The 23,532-nt window shown below is 48.8% G+C and overlaps 2 protein-coding genes across 11 annotated transcripts in view; one reads left to right on the top strand and one right to left on the bottom strand.

The window, feature by feature from the left end:
- The window catches only part of TTC3 (tetratricopeptide repeat domain 3), a 61,116-nt gene extending 54,727 nt beyond the window's left edge, over window positions 1-6,389 (top strand). For 5 of the 9 annotated variants that reach the window (XM_063393208.1, XM_063393209.1, XM_063393203.1 and 2 more), the window contains 7 exons: window positions 157-257; window positions 731-824; window positions 1,219-1,317; window positions 3,240-3,610; window positions 4,130-4,514; window positions 4,714-4,803; window positions 5,326-6,389. In XM_063393208.1, the coding sequence (XP_063249278.1) occupies window positions 157-257; window positions 731-824; window positions 1,219-1,317; window positions 3,240-3,610; window positions 4,130-4,514; window positions 4,714-4,803; window positions 5,326-5,436 (1,251 nt within the window). In that variant the 3' untranslated portion in view covers window positions 5,437-6,389. Of the gene's footprint in view, window positions 1-156; window positions 258-730; window positions 825-1,218; window positions 1,318-3,239; window positions 3,611-4,129; window positions 4,515-4,713 lie in introns of all 9 variants that reach the window. The other 4 variants (XM_063393210.1, XM_063393205.1, XM_063393206.1 and 1 more) reach the window with 3 other exon arrangements.
- Window positions 6,390-6,391: 2 nt separating this feature from the next.
- On the bottom strand, window positions 6,392-23,233 carry VPS26C (VPS26 endosomal protein sorting factor C). 2 transcript variants are annotated; one of them, XM_063393211.1, is made up of 8 exons: window positions 23,082-23,233; window positions 18,373-18,516; window positions 16,577-16,726; window positions 14,911-14,991; window positions 13,118-13,192; window positions 12,139-12,289; window positions 9,378-9,530; window positions 6,392-7,545 (listed from the first exon to the last, which is right to left on the bottom strand). In XM_063393211.1, the coding sequence occupies exons 1-8, from the start codon at window positions 23,208-23,210 to the stop codon at window positions 7,463-7,465; spliced, it is 966 nt and encodes a 321-aa protein (XP_063249281.1). In that variant the 5' UTR covers window positions 23,211-23,233; the 3' UTR covers window positions 6,392-7,462. The 2 variants fall into 2 exon arrangements, with proteins under 2 accessions (XP_063249281.1, XP_063249283.1); XM_063393213.1 differs by lacking the exon at window positions 6,392-7,545 and having other exon boundaries at window positions 9,525-9,662.
- Window positions 23,234-23,532: the final 299 nt, after the last annotated feature.

The following is a 23,532-nucleotide window of genomic DNA, read 5'->3' as shown; positions in this document are numbered from 1 at the left end:
GTGTGTGCACTTTGTATCCTCAAACTCTTGTTTTAATTCTTCTTAAATTCTGCTTTAAGGTTTTATCCCCTTTTTTTTTTTTTTTTTTGTGGGTTTTTTTTTGGTTTGGTTTTGGGTTGTTTTGTTTTGTTGTTTATTTGGGTTTTTTTTCCACAGGTCTCAGTGCTCCAGACCTGGAAGGAAACTGAAATCTGGAAGCTCAAGGGCACCATTGCCAAGGCAGAGGGAAATCTCAGGGTTCTGAAGGCACTGAGCAGGTCCTGGGAGTTCCCACCAGGAATTCCACTACTCCTGCCTGTTAATTATTTACTATATCATATTTCTTTTCTAGTCTATAATTATATCAAATACAGTTTTTATTTTATCTTCGATTGTTATATTGAATTTATAATTCTAATATAAAATATTGTAATATTAATATAAAAGTGCACAGAGTTGAGGGTAAATAATATTGCCCCAAACAAAATTTATCCTTATCCTTGTGTCTTTCTGAGCTGGGAAAATCAGATTATCTGGGTGATAATTATCATAATTCCAATTATTCCTGCCCAGTATCCCTGGAAAAGGGCTGCAAAGTGGAAAAAGTGGAAAAGTGGAACTGATTTTCACCTGAAATCTCTTGAAAACTTGAACTGGGATTAATTCTTGAGGGATGAATTGTTGGGACAATACCACTGGTCTTAAAAGTAATGAAAATACTGCAAGTAACTGGAAATTCTCAATATTCCAGCAGCTCAGCCCCAGCAGCTCCTGTGTTGAAGTCCCAGATTGATTCCTGGGAAATATTTATTTCAAATGTCAAGAAACAACTGGAAAAAGTCGAGGTAAAACTTTATTTCTCTCCAATTTCTCAGTTGAACTTTGCAAATGAAATCATTAAATAATGTTGCATTTGTGTTTTAAAAGCACCAGCAGCTTGTCCTCCAGTGCTGAGGGGAATTTGTTTAATTACAAAAGGAAGAGACAGTTTGGAATCCAGGATGACAATTTATAGTGGATATATTCAGTTTTTTAAAAGCAAAAAGCTGCCCTTGCTCCAAAATTGGGTCCCACATTAAGAAGTCTGGTTTTTTTTTCTTGGTGACCCTTTAGAAATCCGTGGAACTTCTTAAAAAAGAAACCAGCAGGAAACTCTGTGAGAAATTCAGCTGTAAAATGTGATTTTTAGTGAAGAGGGAGCTCAGGTTGATGTTGATGTGGTCGCTTTTCCTTCTGCAGGCTGAGTACGAAGAGAAAATCGAGCAGGTGACAAAGGGTGCCCGGAACTGCCTGAGCAAAGTGGAAATTGTGGATTTTGCTTGTCCCCAGGGATTTGCTGTGAGTATCCCACCTTGCACTGCACTTCCAGGCCTTGGGATTTCCTTTCCCTCGGCGTGGCTGGCAAAGGAACTTCTGTTGTGGAAAGAGATGGGAATTGCAGAGCTCTAATCCCCCTGCAAGGAATTCCTGCCGCATTTTGGGCTTTGCAGCTGCTCCTCCTCGTGTGCTGATGGGCTTGGAGCAGGAGGGGAAGCACAGGAAGGTGTTTGAGGGGCAGGAACAGCAATTCTGACAGATCAAATCCCAAAAATCAGCTCAGTGTACTGAGAGTCCAGTGAAAAAGAGCATTATGTGCAAAGGAAGGGCTGCTGGGGTAGGAGTTGTAGGATTTAAATTACAAGTTTAATTACAATCAGTCTCTTCTGTGGTAAAGCTGGGCCTGGAGGTGCCCAGGGAGAACTGGGATGTGCAGCCTTGGACAGGCCAAGCCCCAGCTCTGCAGGCAGGGGATGATCCCGAGGAAAAGGGATGGAGGAAGGGCAGGGAGCAGCACATTCCCAACTCCTGGGAGAGGCTCCTGGTGTTTAAGTGACTCACTGATGGTTTTGTCCATTGTAGGGTTCCTGCAGCACCAAAATCCTGGAATTCCAGGATGGTTTGGGTTGGAAAGGACTTCAAACATCACCCAGTTCCAACCCTGACACCTCCCACTGTCCCAGGCTGCTCCAGCCCCAGTGTCCAGCCTGGCCTTGGGCACTGCCAGGGATGCAGGGGCAGCCACAGCTGCTCTGGGCACCCTGTGCCAGGGCCTGCCCACCCTGCCAGGGAACAATTCCTGATTCCCAAGAGCCCATCCAGCCCTGCCCTCTGGCACTGGGAGCCATTCCCTGGCTCCCGTCCCTCTGTCCCTTGTCCCCAGTCCCTCTGCAGCTCTCCTGGAGCTTCTTTAGGCCCTGGCAGGGACTCTGGAGTCTTCTGGAGATTCTCCAGGCTGAACAGCCCCAAAATCCCCTGGGATAAGCCCCGTTATGCAGAATCCCAGGATTGAGGCTGGAAAAGCCCTCCCAGCCCAGGCAGTCCCAGCTGTGCCCACCTTGTCCCCAGCCCAGAGCACTCAGGGCCACCTCCAGGTGCCACCTGCAGGGATGGGCACTCCAAAGCTCCCTGGGCAGCCCCTGCCAAGGCCTGAGCTCCCTTTCCATGGGCAAATTCCTGCTGAAGGAATTCCTGCACCACCGTGTGGCCCTGGCTGCAAACAGCGAGCTCAGAGCAGAGCTGGGAATGGGAAGGCAGCTGAGTGAGAGCAGCCCCAGAAATCCTGGTCACAGACATCTCCTCACAGCCCAGCAGCTCCAGCAATTCAAAGCAGCTCAAATCCACTCAAAGCAGTTTCTTCTCATTCCTCGGATTGTTCCTTTTATTTTCTCTCTGTTGAAAATCTTGGTTTGTGGTTTTTTGGTGGTTTTTTTTGTTGTTGTTGTTGTTCTGAGTGTAATTTAGATTCAGGGCTGTGGTCTAATTTATTATTATTATTTATGTTTATTTAATATTTATATGTATTTATTATTATTTTTATATTTGTTGTTATTTATTTAATATTTATGTTACACTTTTTCTGGGCTTCTGCATGTTCCACCCCTGCCCTCCTGCATAATTCCCCATTTATTTTTAGGTCTGTCCTTTTCTATTTATTGACACAGAATATGGAGACAACCTAATCACCACCAATTGAGTGGGAAAGAGCAATTTCTGTGCCCCTTGCTCTGCACTTGGAATCTGTTTTTGCTGCAGTAACACCAGAGTGACCTTTGAGGAGAGAAATAACCCTGAGGTCAAAGAGCTGCCCTGATGTGAGGGAGGTTTTGGGATAAACTGAGGTCACCTTTGAGATGCAGGGACAGTTCAGGCTGCGAGTGCTCCAGGGCTGCTCTTGCTTTGTTCTGATCCCTGTTTCCCTGTGGAATGTGTTTGTTTCCCAGGCAATACCGGGCCGAGTCCCCTCGTGTGACCCTGCCATTGTCACCCGTGCCCTCCCTGCCTTCTCTGAAGGGAAAGCTCCGGCCCAGCCTGTCCCAGCTCAGAGCGGAGCCCAGGCAGCGCCTGCCCCCTCCGAGGCAGCTCCTGCTGCTGGGAAAGCGCCTGCCAAGGCTCCAGAGGGATCCCAATCCCGCCAGCCCTCGCCATCCTGCCCTGCAGGGATCCCTGCAAGTGACTCCCAGCCCGTCCAGAGCCACCAGGATCCCTCAGCTCTGCAACCGAGACCGCCTGGAATTCCAAACAACACAAAGCTCCAAAACACCATTGGAAATATTTTAGCCCAGCTCCAGAATATATTCCCAAGCCACAGCAGGTACTGGCTTGAAGGAGAGCTGGGAAACAAGGTCTGAGCAGGCAGGGAGGGAGTGCAAAAAGAATTGATTTTGTTCTGCTGCCAAGGCTGGGGGGACAGGGCACGGGGAATGGGTTGAGACTGCCAGAGGGCAGGGCTGGGTGGGATCTTGGGAATCGGGAATTGTTCCCTGGCAGGGTGGGCAGGGGCTGGGATGGATTCCCAGAGCAGATGTGGCTGCCCCTGCATCCCTGGCAGTGCCCAAGGCCAGGTTGGACACTGGGGCTGGAGCAGCCTGGGACAGTGGGAGGTGTCCCTGCCATGGCAGGGCTGGGATGGGATGAACTTCCAGGTGTCTCCAAACCCAAACCATTCCCAGATTCTGCTGGCTGTTCTGGGGTTTTGTCCTGGTCACTGAGAGTCAAGGGAGCAGCCACAGTTCCTGGGAAAAGCTGGAGACTTTGGATGCTGCTGGGATGAAACAGAGCCTGCAGTGCTCTCCAGGGGCCACCCCTGATCCTGCCTGTCCTGTCCCTCCAGCTCGGAGCTCCTGGCCTTCATCAAGGAGGTGCAGAGGAGGAACGGGAACACCGTGGCCGGCCTGAGCCCGGATGAAATCCTCAACCGGGCCACGGAGCTCATCCTGGACCGGCAGCTCAAGGTACTGGGGCTGGGCTGCTGCTCCCCACGGGGGACAGGAGCAGCAGAGCCCCAGAACAGAATTCCTGTGCTCCCTGTGCAGGCAGCAGCGGGCAGAGCCGGGCTCCCCCCGCGGAGCCGGGACCCGCCCGCGGCAGGAACCGCCCCCGGCTCCCCCCGGGCAGCCCCGAAAATCCCCGGCAGCAAAAACCCCTCCCAGCCCAACCTGCAGCCCTGGGGCAACGCTGGAGCTGTTCCCAAAGCCAAGTGGAAAAAGCAGGACAGTGTAAGTGTGCTGCTCCTCAGTGGAGTTGTTGCCGTGTGCTTTGTACAAATAATCCCGGGGAAAAAATGATTGCCTCGTTTATTTTGTGTACAAAAGCTTCAACAGACTTGGTTAAAGTCGGTGGCCTCGTTAATTGAGTGGAATGTGCTGGTTAATTGCTGGTGGTTGTTGGATAACTGAGCCTTGCTGTCCTGGCCAGGTCTCCAGTGAGGATCCCTGCTCCATCTGTCACGATGAGCTGAGCAGAGACTCCTGTGAGCTCGAGTGTGGCCACCACTTTCACAGAGAGGTGAGTTCTGCTCTTGTTCCTCACCTCCCCCTCCTCAGAACAAGCCCTTTACCCCCCCCTTACCCTTCAGTGCTTGAACAACAGGGCACAGTTTCCTTTTCCAGCCTCTGCCCCCCAAGCTTGACAGAAAACCTCAGGTATTTTTAAATGATTAAATGATTCATCAGAGTGGGTTTCAGATGGTTCTGCAGAGAATGGGTTTGGTTGGGATTGCTGGCAGCACACTCAGGCAATGGGTTATCCCTGAAAACTCTGTTTGCCTCCTGAGAGTGGAAATCCATGAAGTAAAAAAGCCAGAATTATGTTGGAGTAACTCCACATTTCTGTGACTTTCCCCTTTTGTTTTAACACCGATTTGTTCTCTCAGAATAACTTCAATTAGAGCAGCAGAACACTTCTCCACCCCCAAATTTCCGTGGTGTAGACCTTGTGGAGAGTTTCCCCATTGTCCTAAGAGATTTGCAGCCCCCAGCAGGCTGCCCTGGCCAGGCTGTGCCCGTCACGCTGTCCCTGTGCCCGCAGTGCATCCGGCTGTGGCTCAAGCAGCATTCCAGCACCTGCCCCATGTGCCGTGGGCACGCGCTGCTGCCCGAGGACTTCCCCGAGCTGCCTGCCTGGAACAAGAACGGCTGAACCTGCTCCTGCTGCTGCTCTCTGAAATTCAAGATGTAAAAGGGGCTGCAGCACTCACCCGGTGCTGGGGGACGGGACAGAGCCCTGGGCTCATTGGCCATGGGGGTTTGACTGCAAGATTCAGATTTCTCCTGGTTCCTGCCTAAAGCTGTGGAATTCGGGGCTGGCAGCACACAAAACTGCTGGATTTTTGGGTTAAGGGACACTGAAAGTACCGAATTCTTTTATCTGAAAGGCGTAATTCCTGTAAGAGGGGGCTTTTCCTTCAGATTTATCCCAATATCAAACAAGTAGGTGTGACCCAGAATTGGAAACCAAGACATTCCCTTCCTGTGGCACCAACAATTCAGGATTCAAGCCTTGTGTGGTCTTTGCAGCTCCTCTCTGCATAAATCCACAGCTGAGAGTTCAGATTGTTGAAATAACAACTTTTAGTCACATTTTGAATTAAGAATTTTAAATTCTTCACATGGGTCAATTCTTTAATCTCAAAATAGGGTTGAAATTTGAATTTCCCCCCTTGATAAAGAGCTGGTCTGTTTAAATAGGAAGGATTTTTATAGGATTTTTTAAAAGGATTTTAAGTGACACTTCCTCTGTTGTGCAGGAATGGTCACCAGTAATGAGAGGGGCAGAATTCCAACAGCCCAGGGAATTGTTCTCCCACTGTTTTCCAAGTGTGAAGTGGCCAGAGCGCCTTCAACACTGACAGATTTGTCCCAAAAAGCCCAAAAAGTGAGGAGCAGGGCCTGGGAATCTGAAAGTGAAACTCAAATGTTGTGTTGTCTCAATCCAGGGAGCATCACATGGATTAGGAGCTCTTGGCTAATTCCAGGGATCACTTGTTCCCCACACTGCTACATCTCCTGCAGCTCAAGTTTTAAACTCCTCTCTCATTAATCTCTGTGTTAATCACCAGTTGAGTAAAAAATAAAGTTACTGCTACAGCCAAACATGTTGTTTCTGTGTAGTATTTCTGCTCAGTCGGAGTTAGAGGTGAGTAACTACTCTGTGCTGTAGAATTAAGGCCTAAAAATTCCAGCACTGGAATCCTTTCCAGCTTCCAGTGTTTTTGGGGGCTGCAGGTGTTCCCCAAAACCTTCCCTGGTCTCAGGGAAAAGTGCTGAGTTTCAGTAAATTGCATTTTCCTCCCCATTCCCAGACACTGAAATGTAATTTTCAGCTTTTTCTTCCCAAAACACCAGGGCCCAGAGTGGAATGGCATTCTCCTGCTTGGCAAAGCTGCTGGATAAACCAAAGGAAATTACTTTTCTTAGTTTTCTTAACTCTGCCTTTTTAGGTGCTCATCTCTGCACTTCCAGTTTCCATAGGCTAGGCTAAGCCTGCCTCTGCCCCACATGGAAAATGAATGGAAAATCCACAAATTGTGGCTTTTCCACTAAAACAACATCAAAACCCACAACCTGTTGGTGTGGGGAAGGTTCTTTCTTACTGAATTTCCCCTTAAGCTGTACAGTCACAAACACAAACTCCTCCAACACCAATTCCTGTTCCTAATTTGACCAAAAATTTCCTTGGTGAGATTTGAAGCCACTCATTTCCCATCCACCTTGGGGCAGATCTTCCACCTTTCAGAGTTGTAGCAGCATTTTCCAGATCCTCACAGACCTTATTTCCCACTCCAACACAATTCCCATACCCTCCCAGTAAGGCTGGAATGGGATTGATGAGTTTTAAGGGGCTTTCAAAGCACTTTGGAACAAGTATTAGAAAATGAAAATGAGAAGAAATTGCTACATCCTTGTACAAGCTGTAGAAAGCCACAGAATGATTCCTTCAGGACCTGCCTGAGGAAAATTTGGGGAAAACATGGATGTTGAAGGCAGCAGGACTGGGAAAGGCAGAGAGGCAAAGTCTGGGCCAGGTTAGCAGGGAAGGGAAAGCACAAGAGGTGCCCACAGGGAGAGGGAAAGGAGGAGGCTCCAGCTGGAGGCAGGCATGGATGAAGCTCCATTTCCCCTCAGAGGAATTCCCAGGAAATCCTTCCCTGCTTCTCCTGGGACGTTCACATCCTGCACAGCTTCAGGGGGAAGTTCTCCGTGATGAGATGGTCGTCGTGCAGGAGCACCACGATGTTCACTTCAAACTCTGGGAGAAGGGAAAGAAGAGAATTCCATGGGAAGCTGAAACCTGCAGCAATCCCACTTCAATTCCACAGGAAAGCAGAATCCCAGCAGCAATCCCACCTCAATTCCACAGGAAAGCTGAATCCTGGCAGCAATCCCCCTTCAATCCACAGGAAAGCTGAATCCCAGCAGCAATCCCACTTCAATTCCACAGGAAAGCTGAATCCCAGCAGCAATCCCACCTCAATTCCACAGGAAAGCTGAATCCTAGCAGCAATCCCACTTCAATTCCACAGGAAAGCTGAATCCCAGCAGCAATCCCACCTCAATTCCACAGGAAAGCTGAATCCTGGCAGCAATCCCCCTTCAATCCACAGGAAAGCTGAATCCCAGCAGCAATCCCACTTCAATTCCATGGGAAAGCTGAATCCCAGCAGCAATCCTGCCTCAATTCCACAGGAAAGCTGAATCCCAGTAGCAATCCTGCCTCAATTCCACAGGAAAGCTGAATCCCAGCAGCAATCCTGCCTCAATTCCACAGGAAAGCTGAATCCCAGCAGCAATCCTGCCTCAATTCCACAGGAAAGCTGAATCCCAGTAGCAATCCTGCCTCAATTCCACAGGAAAGCTGAATCCCAGTAGCAATCCTGCCTCAATTCCATGGGAAGCTGAATCCCAGTAGCAATCATGCCTCAATTCCACAGGAAAGCTGAATCCCAGTAGCAATCCTGCCTCAATTCCATGGGAAGCTGAATCCTCTCAGCAATCCCACTTCAATTCCATGGGAATCTGAATGCTGGCTGCAGGATGAGGCAGGAGCTCCTGGAACATTCCAGGCAGAATCTCAGCCAGGCATCCCAGCCCTTGGACCATTCCTAGAAAATCCTGCTTTCTTCTAATCTTTGGGAATTCCTCTGGATTGTTTTCTCACTGATAAACTATGGCAAATAAACCTCTGGAAAAAAGGGTGCAGACAGCAAAAGAACAAAATGTTTTGGGAGAAACTCCTCCACCAAGATGGTGTTTAAAGCATGGAATGGGAGAATTCCATTGCCTGGTCCCTGCATGTAACACCCCTAGGAAATGAAACACTGGAATTACAACAGGAACAGCAAACTAGGGAACGAAAATTCCAGAGGAAAATCTACTCTTAGATACCACATTGTGTCCTTCAAAGCCAAAATCAGTATCAGGTCATTAATCAGTTCTAAATGGAGACAGAACAAAAAGCCAGGCAGAGTAATAAATAAAGCAAAAATCAAAATAAATTCAAATTCTCATTCAAAATTGCTAGTGAAGAGCTTTAAATGGCAAAAAAAAATAAAGATTATTATTATTTTGGGGAAAATCTGCACACAGATTCTGTGACAACAGATTCCAGCAGGATGAAGGGGAGAAATAGAAACCAGCCAAGTGGATTCTTGCAGTACTGATGCAACAAATGAGGAAAATCCTGATTTTTTTAAATAAAAATACTGGATTTTAACAACAACCAGCAGGGAGGAGCACGTGGTGTGGGTAAGAGAAGTCACACCCTGACCCACCTGGCTGTTTCCAGGGCTCTCAGCGGGAAGAGCGGGAAACAAAAAGGAGAAGAAATGGAAAGAGGAGTTCTCAGTGGTGAGGAAAAGGAGGAATTTTATTCTTGGACCATTCCTCAAGTGTTTCACCACATCCACTGCTCCTCCTGTCCCCTCACTGTGGAATTTTGCCAGGAGCAGCTCAGTGGCTGCACAGCTCTTTGTGCTCAGGGGGGCAGAGGGGTGTCCTGGGCTGTCCTGCAGCGCTGCTGGATTTATCCCCTCCCCTGCCCACCTCAGGGGATGGACGTGGCCATTCCCACTCCCCACTCACCCACTTTGAAGTTGGTGGTCTCCAGGGTGGGGCAGGTGAAGAGCCTGGGGAACACCATGTGGATGGGGATGGGCAGCCCCCTGCAGACGTCGCCGTCGGCGATTTGGATGTTCTGGATCTCGGTGGCGTCCCTGGCGTAGCCCTCGGCACAGCCTGGCAGGAGGGACAGGAGCTGCTGCAATTCTGGGCTCTGGGAATTCCACACCTTCTGTGCTGAACCCCAGGCAAACTCTGCATTTCACCTGGGCCTGGAGAAGGCTCCAAAATTGAGTGACAGCACTGGGACTGTGGGGGTGCAGTTTGGATAGAAGGGTGTGAGATCACAGCGTGCAAAATTGAATTTAAGGCTTTACACTACAGAATATCTATAAAGCAACATGGGGGGTTTAGGGTGTAGGCTAAGTTCTTCTTTTTCACCTTCCTCTCCATGGGTCTGGGTGGTGTATTATAATTGGGTAATAAAATCTGAATTATGGACTACAGGTGGTTGGTTATTGGGTTAAAAGTAAAAATAATTGAGGTGTCATCTCATAATTGGACAATTTATGCTTAAAAGACCTTGGAAAGAGATAAAGACAGAGCCATTCTCACTTTGTTAGCCAGAACTCACAATTCATGAGACTGTACCATAGATAAGAATTAATAAACATCGGAGTCTGAACACAAACTGCATCTCCTGAGCATTTAATCCTGGCTCAAACAGAAGCAAAGAAGATAAAAACCCCACAAAGGGGGAAAATGAGGGGAGATGAGAGAAAGCAGCAGCCAAAATTTACAATGGAGATGCACCAGGATTAAGGGGAAAAACACCCTGCAAGATTGCCCAGAGTTAAGGATCACAGAGGTAATTTAAATTAACATTGGGGCTCTTCCTCCAAAGTGCAAACCCTGCAAGGCCTCATTTCTCTGGCCTTTCTTTCATGCTGTTCCCTGTTTAAATATTGCTCAGTTTAAATTAGGTTGTTCTAAGTTCTGTTAAGTTTAGACCCTATTAAGTTTATGTTAAATTTTTGTTAAGTTTATGTGTTGTTAAATTTAGGTGATGTTACTTTTAAGTTCTGTTATGTTAACATGATATTAGATTTACATTCTGTTAGTTTAAAATTCTGTTATATGTAAGTTTTATTAAGTTAGTGTAGTTTAAGATTTCCTTTTTTGCCAAGATGTATCCATATCGAGTTTAAGTATTGTTTAAGTTAAAAGTTAAACAGGCTCAGGCTCTAAACTGGAGTGGTGTCATTTAACAGATTTTTAAAACAAGGCTCCTAATAACAGCAGTTAAGAGATGCTTAAGCAGCTAGAAAATAAAAGGAAGGATCTTGAAAGATGAAGAGATGTTAAAGCCCACAAGATGTCAACTATAAATATAAAAGATTAACAAATTCACATCATGTAATCAATGTATCAGCACTAATCACCTCAGGAAGTTGAGATAACACCTTTCTAAAGAGTCATGTACTCATGACCTTGAAATAAAACACAGAAAACCACTAAAACAGCTCACAACCAATGACAGCCATGATGTAAAATTGTCACTGACTCTTCTGCGTTATCTATGGAAGATAAAACAGCAGAGATTGCAAGGAATGATAGAACTTTTCATGAACTACAACAAACTGTATCTGCTTGTGGCTATAAACTGCCCACCCCATTGGAGGGGATTCCTGCAGCCTGGTCCCTGCCCTCACCAGGGTCTTGGGCTGGCAAGGAAAATGTAACAAAACCTTTCTATTCTATGATCATCTGTGGAAACTGCCTGGGGAGGTGTTTTCCTTTAACCCATTCCTCTGGGGGAGGGGGTGGGTGTCTTCTGTTAATGGGAAATCTGTTCAAACCAGCTGGGGCAGGGTTCTTTATCCCTTCCAGGACCCATCCTCCCTGCAGGGGATCTCTGCTGTCCATGGGCCATCGAGGCTCCCTGCAGGGCTGATCCAATTCCATCATCCATGGGAGATGCTGCACCCAGGGGAGGAGCCTGGCATTCCCACCTGGATAAACCCTGGCATTCAGAGCCCAGCACAGCCTGTGTGCACTGCATTCCCACCTGGATAAACCCTGGCATTCAGAGCCCAGCACAGCCTGTGTGCTCTGCATTCCCACCTGGATAAACCCTGGCATTCAGAGCCCAGCACAGCCTGTGTGCACTGCATTCCCAATGGATAAACCCTGGCATTCAGAGCCCAGCACAGCCTGTGTGCTCTGCATTCCCACCTGGATAAACCCTGGCATTCAGAGCCCAGCACAGCCTGTGTGCTCTGCATTCCCACCTGGATAAACCCTGGCATTCAGAGCCCAGCACAGCCTGTGTGCTCTGCATTCCCACCTGGATAAACCCTGGCATTCAGAGCCCAGCACAGCCTGTGTGCTCTGCATTCCCAGAGGAAGGCTGGACCCATCTCACCCCACGGCACCTTCAGAGGAAACTGCCCCTGCTCCAGGATCATCTCTGCTCCCACAGAGCCACAGCTGCACTGCAGGAGGGCTGGGCTGGGCCTGACCAACAGGGGGTCAGGCTGTGCTCTCACTCTGGCAGTGGTTTATTTTTGTTTGCTTGCTTTTTTTGTACTACTACATTTTCATTTTTGATATTCCCAGCAAAGAACTGTTATTCCCATTCCCATATCTTTTCCTGACAGCCCCTTCATTCCAAAATGACAACAATTCAGCGGGCAGGGGTTCCATTCCCCATTCCCCATTCCCAGGGAGGCTCTGGCTGCTCCCTGGCTCTCCTGTGCCCCCAGACCCTGCAGGGTGGGCTCACCACAGGTCTCCACTCGCACGAGCTGCAGCTCGATGCTCTTGACGGCCGCCTCGGCGCTCTCCACCACCAGCTCCCCCGTCAGCGGCTGCGTGATCACGCAGTTGGTGGAGTTCAGGTGCCCTCTGATCAGGAATTTGGGAAGGGAGGCTCTCTGCAGAGGTGGAGGGAGGAGAAAAAGATGCCATTGTAAAGAGTACACTAAAGAAACAAAAAAAACAACTTATGGGAAGTTATTGAAACAAGTAGGAAATTCCCCAAAAGTTCTGGAGTTGAGAACTCGAGAGTTCAGAAATTCCTCATGCAGCTTAAATTGATTTCTCTCACTCTGCATCAAGATTTCTCCTACAATCTTCTCCCTTGACATGTGTCCCTGCTGCTCCTCCATGCACCCCATGGATGGACCTTCTCTGGGAAGAACTGACAGAACTTGGCTGTTGGAATTCATCCAGGACTGGAGCCGTGTGCTGAAGGAGGTGGGGACACCTTCCCCTGCCCCAGGCTGCTCCAAGCCCCAATGCCCAACCGTGGACACTTCCAGGGATCCAGGGGCAGCCACAGCTTCCCTGGGAATGAACAATTCCTCCCCAGTATCCCAACATCTATACCTGCCCTCCTTGAGGCTTCCCAAAGCCACAGAGGGCTGTAAAAAAAGGCATAACCAAGGCTCAAAATGCACATTTTTCAAGGCTATTGGCTGTCCATGGATAGAATGTTTTCCCTTGCTCCACTCCCATCTTTCACTCAGGAAAGGGATAAAAATCTTTATAAAAACCACTCCTGAGCAAAGTTCCACCTTTAACTGATCCCTACAGAGCAAGAGATGAGGCAGAATCACTTGATTGCTTGTAAAAATGACAAAAGAAAATGGAAAAATAAAAAAAAAGAGCTGATTCTTTACAAGGCAAAATGTAATCACTCCTCTGGTCTCACTCAGAAACACACAAACTTTACATTTAAAATAGTAGGAAAATCCTTTTACCTCTTTAACGTTTTGCAGAGTTTCAGGAGTAATGGTGAAGTCCACGGGGCTGGGCAGCAGCTTCCCTTTCTGTGACTGCAGGCAATGGAAGGGTTAAACTGAAATCTGAGCCCCAAAAAACAGAATATTAAAAACCACAACAGCTGGTGCCCCAAACCACCTGGAAAAGCAGGAATACCCTCCCCACCTGAAGCAGAGAGAAAAAAAAGTTCAATTTCCCATTTCTGTATGTACAAATAAATTCATTTTAGATGTCCCTTGGAATGTTTCCGTTCGTTATTCAATTTGGGGAGATTCTAAATGAGCTTGTGTCCATTGCTTCAAATCTGCTTTATAAATCCTTGTCCTCCACCAGCAAGGGGCTGATCTGGAAGTGTGAGTGAGGCTCTGGCCTCACTGCTCAAGAATTCCAACCAGCTGCAAGATGGGAGAGATTAGCCCAAGATTGGCTGCATTTTCCCAAAATGACAAATTCTGGCACAGGATAAGCTGAAGGGAAATGGCACATTGAGCACTGACAGTGAGAATTATACGTTCAGTAAAAGCTCATTAATTCACCCTGACTGAGGGATTCATGATTTACTGACTGGTGAGCTCAGAAGTGCTGTGGTGGGAACAAGAACTGAGCGCAGGAAAGCTGCAGGAGATGTGATTTGTCACTGCTCTGACAAGTGTGGCTCACTTATAAATGTCATAATGGACCAATAAAATGTAGCACCAGATATTGCAGAAAACACTGAGATCTTACCAACAGGAAACTTGCTTGCAACACCAAACTAAATCTTTTAAAAGGGCACTTTAGAACTAAAAATAACATTTCCACTACGAGTCCTGAGTAACACAAAGGATTTTGATATTTACTGTCCTGTTAAGAGTCCAAAGGAATGGTAGGAGCAGGATGTTCCAGCGAGTTAGAGATGGAAAAAGGGATTTTCATCAGCTCTGGACAGGCACAGCTCAATCTAAACAACCCCAAATCTGACACAGGAGCTTCTGTAACAACCAGCAAAGCATTTCCTGGGAGCCCAACCTCCTCCCACAGGGATTAGGATTAGAAACAAGTTTTCCCTGCAGGAGTGGTGTTGCTCAGGGAGGTGCTGGAGTCTCTGGAAGCATTCAGGATGTGGGACATGGTTTGGGGTGAGGATGGGACTGGATCATCCTGGAGATTCCATGATTTTCACTTTGACACAGCCCCAGCTGTGAGACCTTTGAGTCAGGGCTCTGAATCAGAACTCCTCTGAAGAACAGCAGTCAGGTATTTTCACCACCCAATCCCATTTCTGGGAGCCTGGAATCTTTGGCTGAGAACTCCTGGGATAACTCGAAACAGTGTTTGGAAAAATGACATCATATTTCTGTGACCACCCCATTGTCTCAAAGGATGAATGAGAGAATAAACTCAGGGCACTGTAAAAACATCTGAAAATCCAACTCCTCTTTGTCCTTTAGAATTAAGAGAGGGATGGGTTTTTCTAACCAGAAGCAACAGCTCTTTGGGGTGGTTTTGTTTGGGGGCAGATTTCCTTTACTCCTGCATTTTGGACAAAGATCTCAGGCACAGGGGGGGATTTTGGGGTGTCCTGTGCAGGGCCAGGAGTTGGGTTTGATGATTTTTGGGGTCTCTTCCAACTCAGGATATTCTGATTCTACACTTCTGCAATCCCTCGTATCGCTATCACACCTTCCATGCGTTTGTTTTTTTTTTTTTCCCCTTCAAGTGAAGTGGGGAAGGGAAAAATGAATCAAAAAAAAATTTAATTAATTGCAAAATGAACAGAAGCCACACTCACCAGGGAGTGGACAATGAATTCACAAGTCTTGGTCAGGTCCTTTGCCAGCAGGGAGCGTCTCATGTCACAGCGCAGGGTGTACTGGGGGAAGGGGTGACACAGGGGAAAAAAACAGATTTAATTCAGATTTCCTCCCTCCTTCCCAACTTTCCACAGAGTGAAAAGAGTGTTCTTGCTGTTCTGTGCAGTTAAGGGTGATTTTTCACCCTGTTTTGGGTTTAGGGATTATCAGTGTGATGTATTCACAGCACACTGATAAACTGAATTTTTGTTTTCTTGTGGGAGCACTAAAATCAGGCAAGGAGGTGAATTTGCTTCCAATTTGCTCCCCTAAAACAGGAGCCAGAAACCAGGGGATGAAAAACAGAAAGGATTTGGTTACACCAGAAATCCTACACTTCATCTCCAACAAAGCCTCTCAGTGTCTTTACAGGACAGGGAATTTGTTGGGATGGGTTTTTTTATTTTTGTTTTGTTTGATTTTTAATTCCTCCCTCAGACCAGGCGTTTGGGTTCCTCACTTCTGGTTCATGGCCACAACCCCTCTGCAGTGTTTGATTAAAGGTTTCTGCATCAAACAGAGACTTGAACCCACAATTAATCCCTAAATCATGAAAGAGAGGCTCAGTTAAACTGCCCAGAGGTTTAGGAAGTGTCTCTTAAGCAGCACCTCAGGGTTACAATTCCCCCTTCAGCAGAGCAGGACTCTCAAAGTTTGGCTGAAATTTAAATTATTTCATTTTAATGGTATTTTATCCAAGAAAAGCTACACAGAGGAGAGAAGGAATGACAAAATAAAGCAAATATTCCTCATTAAAGTGCACCTCAAACTGACTGAGTTATTTGGGATATGGGAAGCAGCTCAACCAGTGCTGCACCATTTCTGACATCCCTACCACAAACAGCAGCTGTTACATGAGGGAAGAAGCCAAAAGTGAGCAAATAAATGGAAAGGATTTAAAAAGCATCCAAACACAGACAAAACCCAAGGGATTTATTTCTTTTAGTGACTTCTGATAGGCTGCTGGGGGGTGATTTGGTTTATTAGGTTTGTTTTTTTTCATTCCAGTGATATAAAACTTCACTGTCTAACACAGGATTTACCTTCAGGAAATGGCTGAATAAACACTTTCCCCCTAAAAAACCACCAAAAATCACTCAAACAACCAACCCACCTATGCAAAGGCTTTTTTTAACCAAAAAAGATGGAATTTCAAAGCTGTATTTGCACAGGACTATGTCCAAGCAGGAATTCCACACAGATCTGGGCAGGGAATGTTACTGCTGCTCACCCCAGCAAAGCAAACCTTTCCTGATTTGTGCTGCTCTCAACACTTGGAGTTTCCTTATGGAATGACACAAATTTAGGAATACAACTACACTGTAGTGCTGGTTATTTTTCAGGAAGGGAATGGAAACAATTGCCTACAAGATCAGGATGGATCAAATTTAGGTGAGAGCAGTTCTGCTGAGGCACTGCAGGTTAAAACACCTTTTTTGTGCCATCGTTCCTCCAAGATTTACTGGATAAAGGGGGGAAGGCTCGGTCAGTGTGAAAAGAAAACACCAGCAAACTTCACCCTCACTTTCCATGGGTTAAGAGCAGCTTTAGAAGACCTTGTGCAGAGGAAATTTGCTATTTTCTCTCCAGACAGGAGCTCCTCACCTGGATGTTGACAAAGACCCCGTGGTATGTCTCGTACAGAACTTTGTTGCCCTTCATTTGCAGCGGGAATTCAAAGGGAATTTCTGTCTTGCCACTGGGGAGCTTCCCTGGTTTCACCATTTCAATGGTGCTGTTGATAATCTGGATAGGCTGCAAGGATAAAAATTAAAGATTTAGGGTGAGACAGAGAACCAACATCATCTAAACTCCACCAGAATTCCCGGATTTTCAGCATCCCAGGGACCTCTCCAGGACACACAGTGCTGGGATATATTTTACAATGAAAAGAAACATTAATATTTAGCTCAAAATTCTATTTTATGGGTGCATGACATCAGTGACCAAAGATATTCAGGGAGCTCACCAGGAGCAGCTCCTGCTTTGGGGAGTGGAGCTTCATTTCCTAAATTATGACCCTTAGGAGCAGCAGGAATGACCAAGGCTGTGCACCTGAGCACTGAACCATCCCCCTGACCTCTAAAGTTTATTATTATTATTTAGGGGAGGTCTCCCACTGGAATAAGGGCTGGCTGTGCTTTGACTGCAGAGGTGGCTTGGAGATGACATTTCTTTTCTCTCTGCAGTTTTACCATTTTTGTCCCCAACTCTTGGGCTTCCAAAACAAGAAAGAAGTGGAGCTGCTGGAGAGAGCCCAGAGGAGGCTCCAGGATGAGCAGAGGGCTGGAGCAGCTCTGCTGGCAGGAAAGGCTGGCACAGCTGGCATTGCTCAGCCTGGGCAGGAGAAGCTCTGGGCTGAGCTCAGGGTGGCCTTGCAGGGCCTGAAGGAGCCCCAGGAAAGCTGCAGAGAGACAATTGCCAAGGGCTGCAGGGACAGGAGCCAGGGAATGGCTCCCAGTGCCAGAGGGCAGGGCTGGATGGGCTCTTGGGAATCAGGAATTGTTCCCTGGCAGGGTGGGCAGGCCCTGGCACAGGGTGCCCAGAGCAGCTGTGGCTGCCCCTGCATCCCTGGCAGTGCCCAAGGCCAGGCTGGACACTGGGGCTGGAGCAGCCTGGGACAGTGGGAGGTGTCCCTGCCATGGCAGGGGTGGCACTGGGATCATCTTTAAGGTCCCTTCCAGCCCAAACTTTCTGTGATTCCCTGATCCAAGGCCATCCCAACCTAACCAAAGCAGTTTCCAAATGGAGCTGCCTGCAGACAGAGCCAGCCCTGGCCCTGTGGAGCCTGGAGAAGTTTCCCTGCTGGGATGCAGAGCTGGGGAGCAGCACAGAGCCCTTCCAGGAGCTCCACAGGTCCCACTCTCCCCAGAGGAATCTGGCAAGTCTTGTCTCCTGCCCAGGAACCCCTCCCTGGCCTCCACAGTGACTGATCTGGCACAAAAGTCCAGTTAAATACAGGTCGCTTCAACAAAAAATAAAATAACACCACACAATTTATTCTTTTTCTTTAAATCACAGCCCTTCAATGCACCATCCAGTATCCTCTTTTTAACTATTTGTGGCAGTGCATTTCTGCCTGAAGGAAAAGTTTCCTGTCAGTGTGAGTTACTTCCCCAAAATGTCCTCATACATCCCTCCCTGGGGACATTCCAGAGCCCTCTGGACACAGCCCTGAGCCCTGGGCTGGCCCTGCTGGGGCAGGGAGGTGGCACCAGTGTCCCCTGTGGTCCCTTCCAGCCTGACCCACCCTGGGATTCTGTGATCTCCACACAGAGCTGAGCATTCCCTGCTTTCACTCCCACCCCATGAGCAGCTCTGAGCACCTGAGAGCCTTTAGGGAAAGGTTTCACTGGAGAAAAGGTTTTTTGAATAAAACCATTCCCCTGTGCAGCTCTTACCTTGGCAGTGTTGCAGAAGGCCTCAAACACGCCCACGTTTTTGGCACTGAGCTGCAGATTCACTGAGCCCTCCATGGTTAAGGAGATCCCTTGGTGCTGCACCGTGTCCTTACTGGTGATGACCACCACTCCAGAAAGGATTTCCTAAGGGGAAAGAGGAAAACATTTGTTTAAATTCATTTTTTTTCCCCACAGCTGTTAGCCAGACTGTGAAACTCTGAGATCTCCAAACTGAAAAAAGAAAAAAATCCCGTTCCCAAAGAATGGTGTAACCTGGTCAAGATAGACAAGGGCTCATGAAGGAATTTAGGATGAGAGCTCTGCACTTTTGGTTTTGGCCTTAAAAAGATCATCCTCCTCTTGGCTGAAGTATTAACCTGAGCTTCGAGATCTAAGTTGCAAAGTTCTACTCAAAGTTCTCTCAGTTGTAGACTGATATAACTGTGATCCAACAGAGAATTCTGAACAGAAGAAAAGATAAAAAAACACCCTTTGCTCCCAAGGGAAAAGAGACCTCTGCTCCTCAGATCATTTTAGAAATAGAAGCAGAAAACCTTTGTTTTATACTAAAAAAAAGCATCCTTAAACAGTACCCTAAATAAGTTAATAACCCCGTCAGCACAGCTAAGAGAAAAACTGCTAAATGAAAAGAATTTCAGAATTTACAGAGATTTTTCCAAGCAGCCACAAATTCATGAGAGCCACTAAAAAACTGTTTTCTTATAGCAGTGCCTCCATAAAAGTTCTAAGAGAAACTCCTCTGCCTAAAAACTGATAAAAGACTATTTTAAGTAGTGAAAGTAACTAAAAAGCTCAAGTTTTGTCTCTTTATGTTGTCAGTGAGACAGTAAACAGTTTGTAAAGAGAAAAAAGGATTTTTAAAAGTTTCATTTTGATTCTCATTCTTTTCTGTTAGTGTTTATTAATAAATCTATCTTTACACCTTTTAAGATTTAAACCTACTCTTCTCCTAATCCTATCTCACAGCAGCAGAAACACTCAAACCACTACACAAATAGTAAAGAAATAAAGATTTTCCTGTTCAGGCAGATGAAAAACCCTCTCATTGGGTCAGCTGGTAAAGTTTGATGTGTTGGAATAAACTGCCAGGAGGAATTGCTGTATGAAAATTGGGATGCTCAGCCACGGGAGAGGGAAGGGAAGGCACAACTGGAAAAGGGATGGCCAAGCTGAAGGTGAGATTCACCTCCAGAGCAGAGCAGAAGAGATTTAAAATAGAAAAATGAACACGAAGAAACAGTTCCAAAGTGAATCTGATTGAAAGGCAGGAGCTGTGTGACTGCAGGGATGTTGTCACTCATCCCATGAAGGATGTGCTGTCCACAAAATACCCTTTGCACAAAAATGCTGCGTCCCCAGAGTGTCACCTCAGACTTTTTAACACTGAAAAACTGCAGGAGAACAACACAGAGCTCCCCTCACACACTCCATGGTTTATCCCTCCCTTCTCCCACACAGGAAAATCCGCTTCAATCGTGAAATATTCCCAGCTGGAAAGGGCAGCAGGTGACTGAGGAGTGCAGAGTTCCCTGGGGATAAACCTCCTCCCCTGCTCCTTCCCCAGGCAAAAGCCCCCAGGGTGCAGCTCCCTCCACCCACGGGACAATTCCACAGCTCACTCTGCACTCAGCCACTCCAAATCAGGATCTCTCCAGCAGAGCGGGGAATTTTGGCAGATTTTGGTCTCTCCTGGTGGGACAGGATGGCAAAAATGGGTCAGGGGGGGTTGAGGTGGCAGGAAAACATCCTGAGAGCCTGGGAAGAGGATCTGCAGCAAGGGGGAGATGCCGGAACAGGAGGCACAAGCACAAAGGGACAGCAAAGAAAAGCTGACCTAAATTCTGCACTGCTCTGCTAAAGGGCCTTAATTAGCACAAGCAATTAGGTTATTGCTTTAAAAAATGAGTGCAGCTCAACTCTGAGAAGCAAGGACAACCCTGAACGTGTGAACTGCCTTAACAAAGGAGAAGTTTCCTGTCACACAGCAACAACTCATTCCAGAGCTGCTGGGAAGGGTGCACGGCCTGGGAACAGGGAAGGGAAGGATGCCTTGAAGTGAAATAGCAATTTTCCTTTTAATATTTCTTCAGAAATTAAACAGCTCCAAATTCTGCCCCTCTGCTCAGGTGAGAGCCCACCTGCAGAGCTGGCCCAGGCCTGGAATTCCCAGCACAGGGAGGACGTGGAGCTGCTGGAGAGAGCCCAGAGGAGGCTCCAGGATGAGCAGAGGGCTGGAGCAGCTCTGCTGGCAGGAAAGGCTGGCACAGCTGGCATTGCTCAGCCTGGGCAGGAGAAGCTCTGGGCTGAGCTCAGGGTGGCCTTGCAGGGCCTGAAGGAGCCCCAGGAAAGCTGCAGAGAGACAATTGCCAAGGGCTGCAGGGACAGGAGCCAGGGAATGGCTGCAGACTGACAAATGACAAGTTTAGGTGGGATATTGGGGAAAAATCCTTCCCTGGCAGAGTGGGGAGGAGCTGGGCTGGAATTCCCAGAGCAGCTGTGGCTGCCCCTGCATCCCTGGCAGTGCCCAAGGCCAGGTTGGACACTGGGGCTGGAGCAGCCTGGGACAGTGGGAGGTGTCCCTGCCATGGCAGGGGTGGCCCTGGGTGGGCTTTGAGGTCCCTTCCATTCCTTTCTGTCCCTACAAAATTCCTATAAAAAGTCCATGTTGTATCCCTGGTACACAGCTCTTCCATCATTGTGTTTTCATCTCAGACTTACAGACTCCAGGCTTAGTTAATGAACTAAAATTACAAACCTTTCCACATGGAGTTAAAACTGTAGGTAAAAACAAAACTGACAGATTAACTGACCAGAAATATCCTAATTTCAGCTTAAAACAGAGGGAATACTCCTTTCCATACAAAAAAAAATCCATTTAGAAATGGAAAAAAGGTAGTCAAGTTCAGTTTCAAAGTCAAGTCAAGTTTCAAAATGAAAATGGACACAGCACTGAAATAGAAAAACAAACAAAATCCTAATAATTTATAATTTTATAATGTACAAAATGATGTGAAAGTGAGGCACAGGCAGTATTTGTCATTCTGGAACCATTCCTAAAGGGAATAATTCAGCTTTGCCAAAGCCATTCTCTAGATAATCTGACAATTGTAGGACAGATGCTGCACGCCCTTCCTTTCAAATCCAGTTTTCCAGGATTAAAATCACTCAATGAATGGAATTTCCGTGGATGGAAAGGATTGTTATGATAGCAGTGCAAGAAAAAAGAGAGACCTGAACACTGCTGCTGAGCAACTCAGGATTTCTAGGTAAATAGTGATAAAAAATTAAAATTATTCCTTCCCTTTCAAGCCACATCGGCCTCCGCAGAGCTGGGTCAGGATCTTCCCGCGGTACCCAGAAAAAGGGGAAGGACAAAAAGCACCACAGAATGCCAAAGGCAATGCCCAAAATCCCCGAGCTGAGCTACGGGAGGACACCGGGAAACCGCGCCAGGATCGGGAAAGCTCCGGCAGGGACGGGGGAGGATTCGGAGCAGGGAGAAAGGCAGAGGAAAAGGGAAAGCAGGGCAGGGACACGGGGAAAGCTCCGGGACGGCGACAGCACCGACAGGAGAGGGCGAACGACTCCGCTTCCCGAGGAATCCCCGCTGCCACGGATGCTCCCAAGCCATTCCCTGTGGGAACCCTTGAGCCCAGCGAGGAGCCACGGCCGGGCCGTGTCGCGACAGAGCCAGGGAATGCCAGGATAGCTGCGCCTGGAAAGGACCGCTGGAGATGACCCAGTGCAAGGCTCTGCCAAGGCAGGGTCACCTGCAGCAGGTGACACAGGAACGCGTCCAGGTGCGCTTGGAATGTCTCCAGAGCAGGAGTGGCTCAGAGCCACGCTCTCCCTGAGCAGCTGTTCCAGGGCTCTGCCACCTTTCCTCATGGAAAAAAAGCTCCTGTGCCTCCTGTGCGGGGGAATTGCTGGGCTCAGCCCCTGCCCGTGGCTCTGGGGCCATTGCTGGGCCTGGAGCAGAGCCTGGGGCTGCTCTGCCCTCCCTGCACACAGGGACAGACACAGGGACAGACACAGGGACAGACACAGGGACAGACACACAGGGACCCCCAGGGCTGAGGCCCCTCTCCCTGGGGCTCCTCTCCAGCTGAGCAGCCCCAGCTCCCTCAGCCTCTCCTGGGCACGGAGATGCTCCAGGCCCTTCCTCAGCTCCAGGAGCTCCCGGCCCTGCTGTGCTGAGGAGCCAGGGCTGGGCACAGCACCCAGAGGTGCCTCAGGGCTGGGCACAGCACCCAGAGGTGCCCCCAGGGCTGGGCACAGCACCCAGAGGTGCCCCCAGGGCTGGGCACAGCACCCAGAGGTGCCCCCAGGGCTGGGCACAGCACCCAGAGGTGCCCCCAGGGCTGGGCACAGCACCCAGAGATGCCTCAGGGCTGGGCACAGCACCCAGAGGTGCCTCAGGGCTGGGCACAGCACCCAGAGGTGCCTCAGGGCTGGGCACAGCACCCAGAGGTGCCTCAGGGCTGGGCACAGCACCCAGAGGTGCCCCCAGGGCTGGGCACAGCACCCAGAGGTGCCTCAGGGCTGGGCACAGGGGCAGGATCAGCCCTGCCCTGCTGGGAATGCCCATCCCCGTGCCCCTAGGGCAGCACTGGCCTCCCTGCCCGCTCGCCCCGCGCGGTGCCGCGCTGTCCCCGCGCTCCCGGCGGGCGCTGTCGCGACAGACGCACCCCATCGCGATAAACCTTCCCGGCGCGCTTCACCCGCACGTCCAGCGCGGTCCCCATCTCCCCGTCACGTGACCGCCGCCTCACGTGACCCGCGCGCCGGGGTGCGCGGGAGCCCCGCCCCCTCCACATCCGGGTCCTCGTCTCCGTCACTTCCCAGCCGCTGACGCTACTTCCCGCGCGGCCCCGCCCACTGCCCCCGGTTGTCATAGCAACGAGCGGGCGGGGCGAGTTACGCAACGCCGTCACCAGATGAGAACTACAAGGCCCGGCATGCTTTGCGCGCAGGCAGCGCCCGCTGCCGGCTGGGGCGCCGCGTGGGCTGATGGGAGTTGTAGGCGGGGCCGCCACCGCCTTCCGCGGCCCGCGAATGTCGCTTGTCGCGACTGGAGTAGAGCGGTGACAATGGAAGCCCGGGAAAGGATTCGCTGCCCCGAAATTTATCCCTCTGACT

This window comes from Prinia subflava, chromosome 3, assembly GCF_021018805.1.
Source record: "Prinia subflava isolate CZ2003 ecotype Zambia chromosome 3, Cam_Psub_1.2, whole genome shotgun sequence".
In the NCBI taxonomy this organism is placed as follows: domain Eukaryota; kingdom Metazoa; phylum Chordata; class Aves; order Passeriformes; family Cisticolidae; genus Prinia; species Prinia subflava.
Note: the sequence above shows the minus strand (reverse complement) of the source record. Positions and strands in the feature narration are given on the sequence as shown.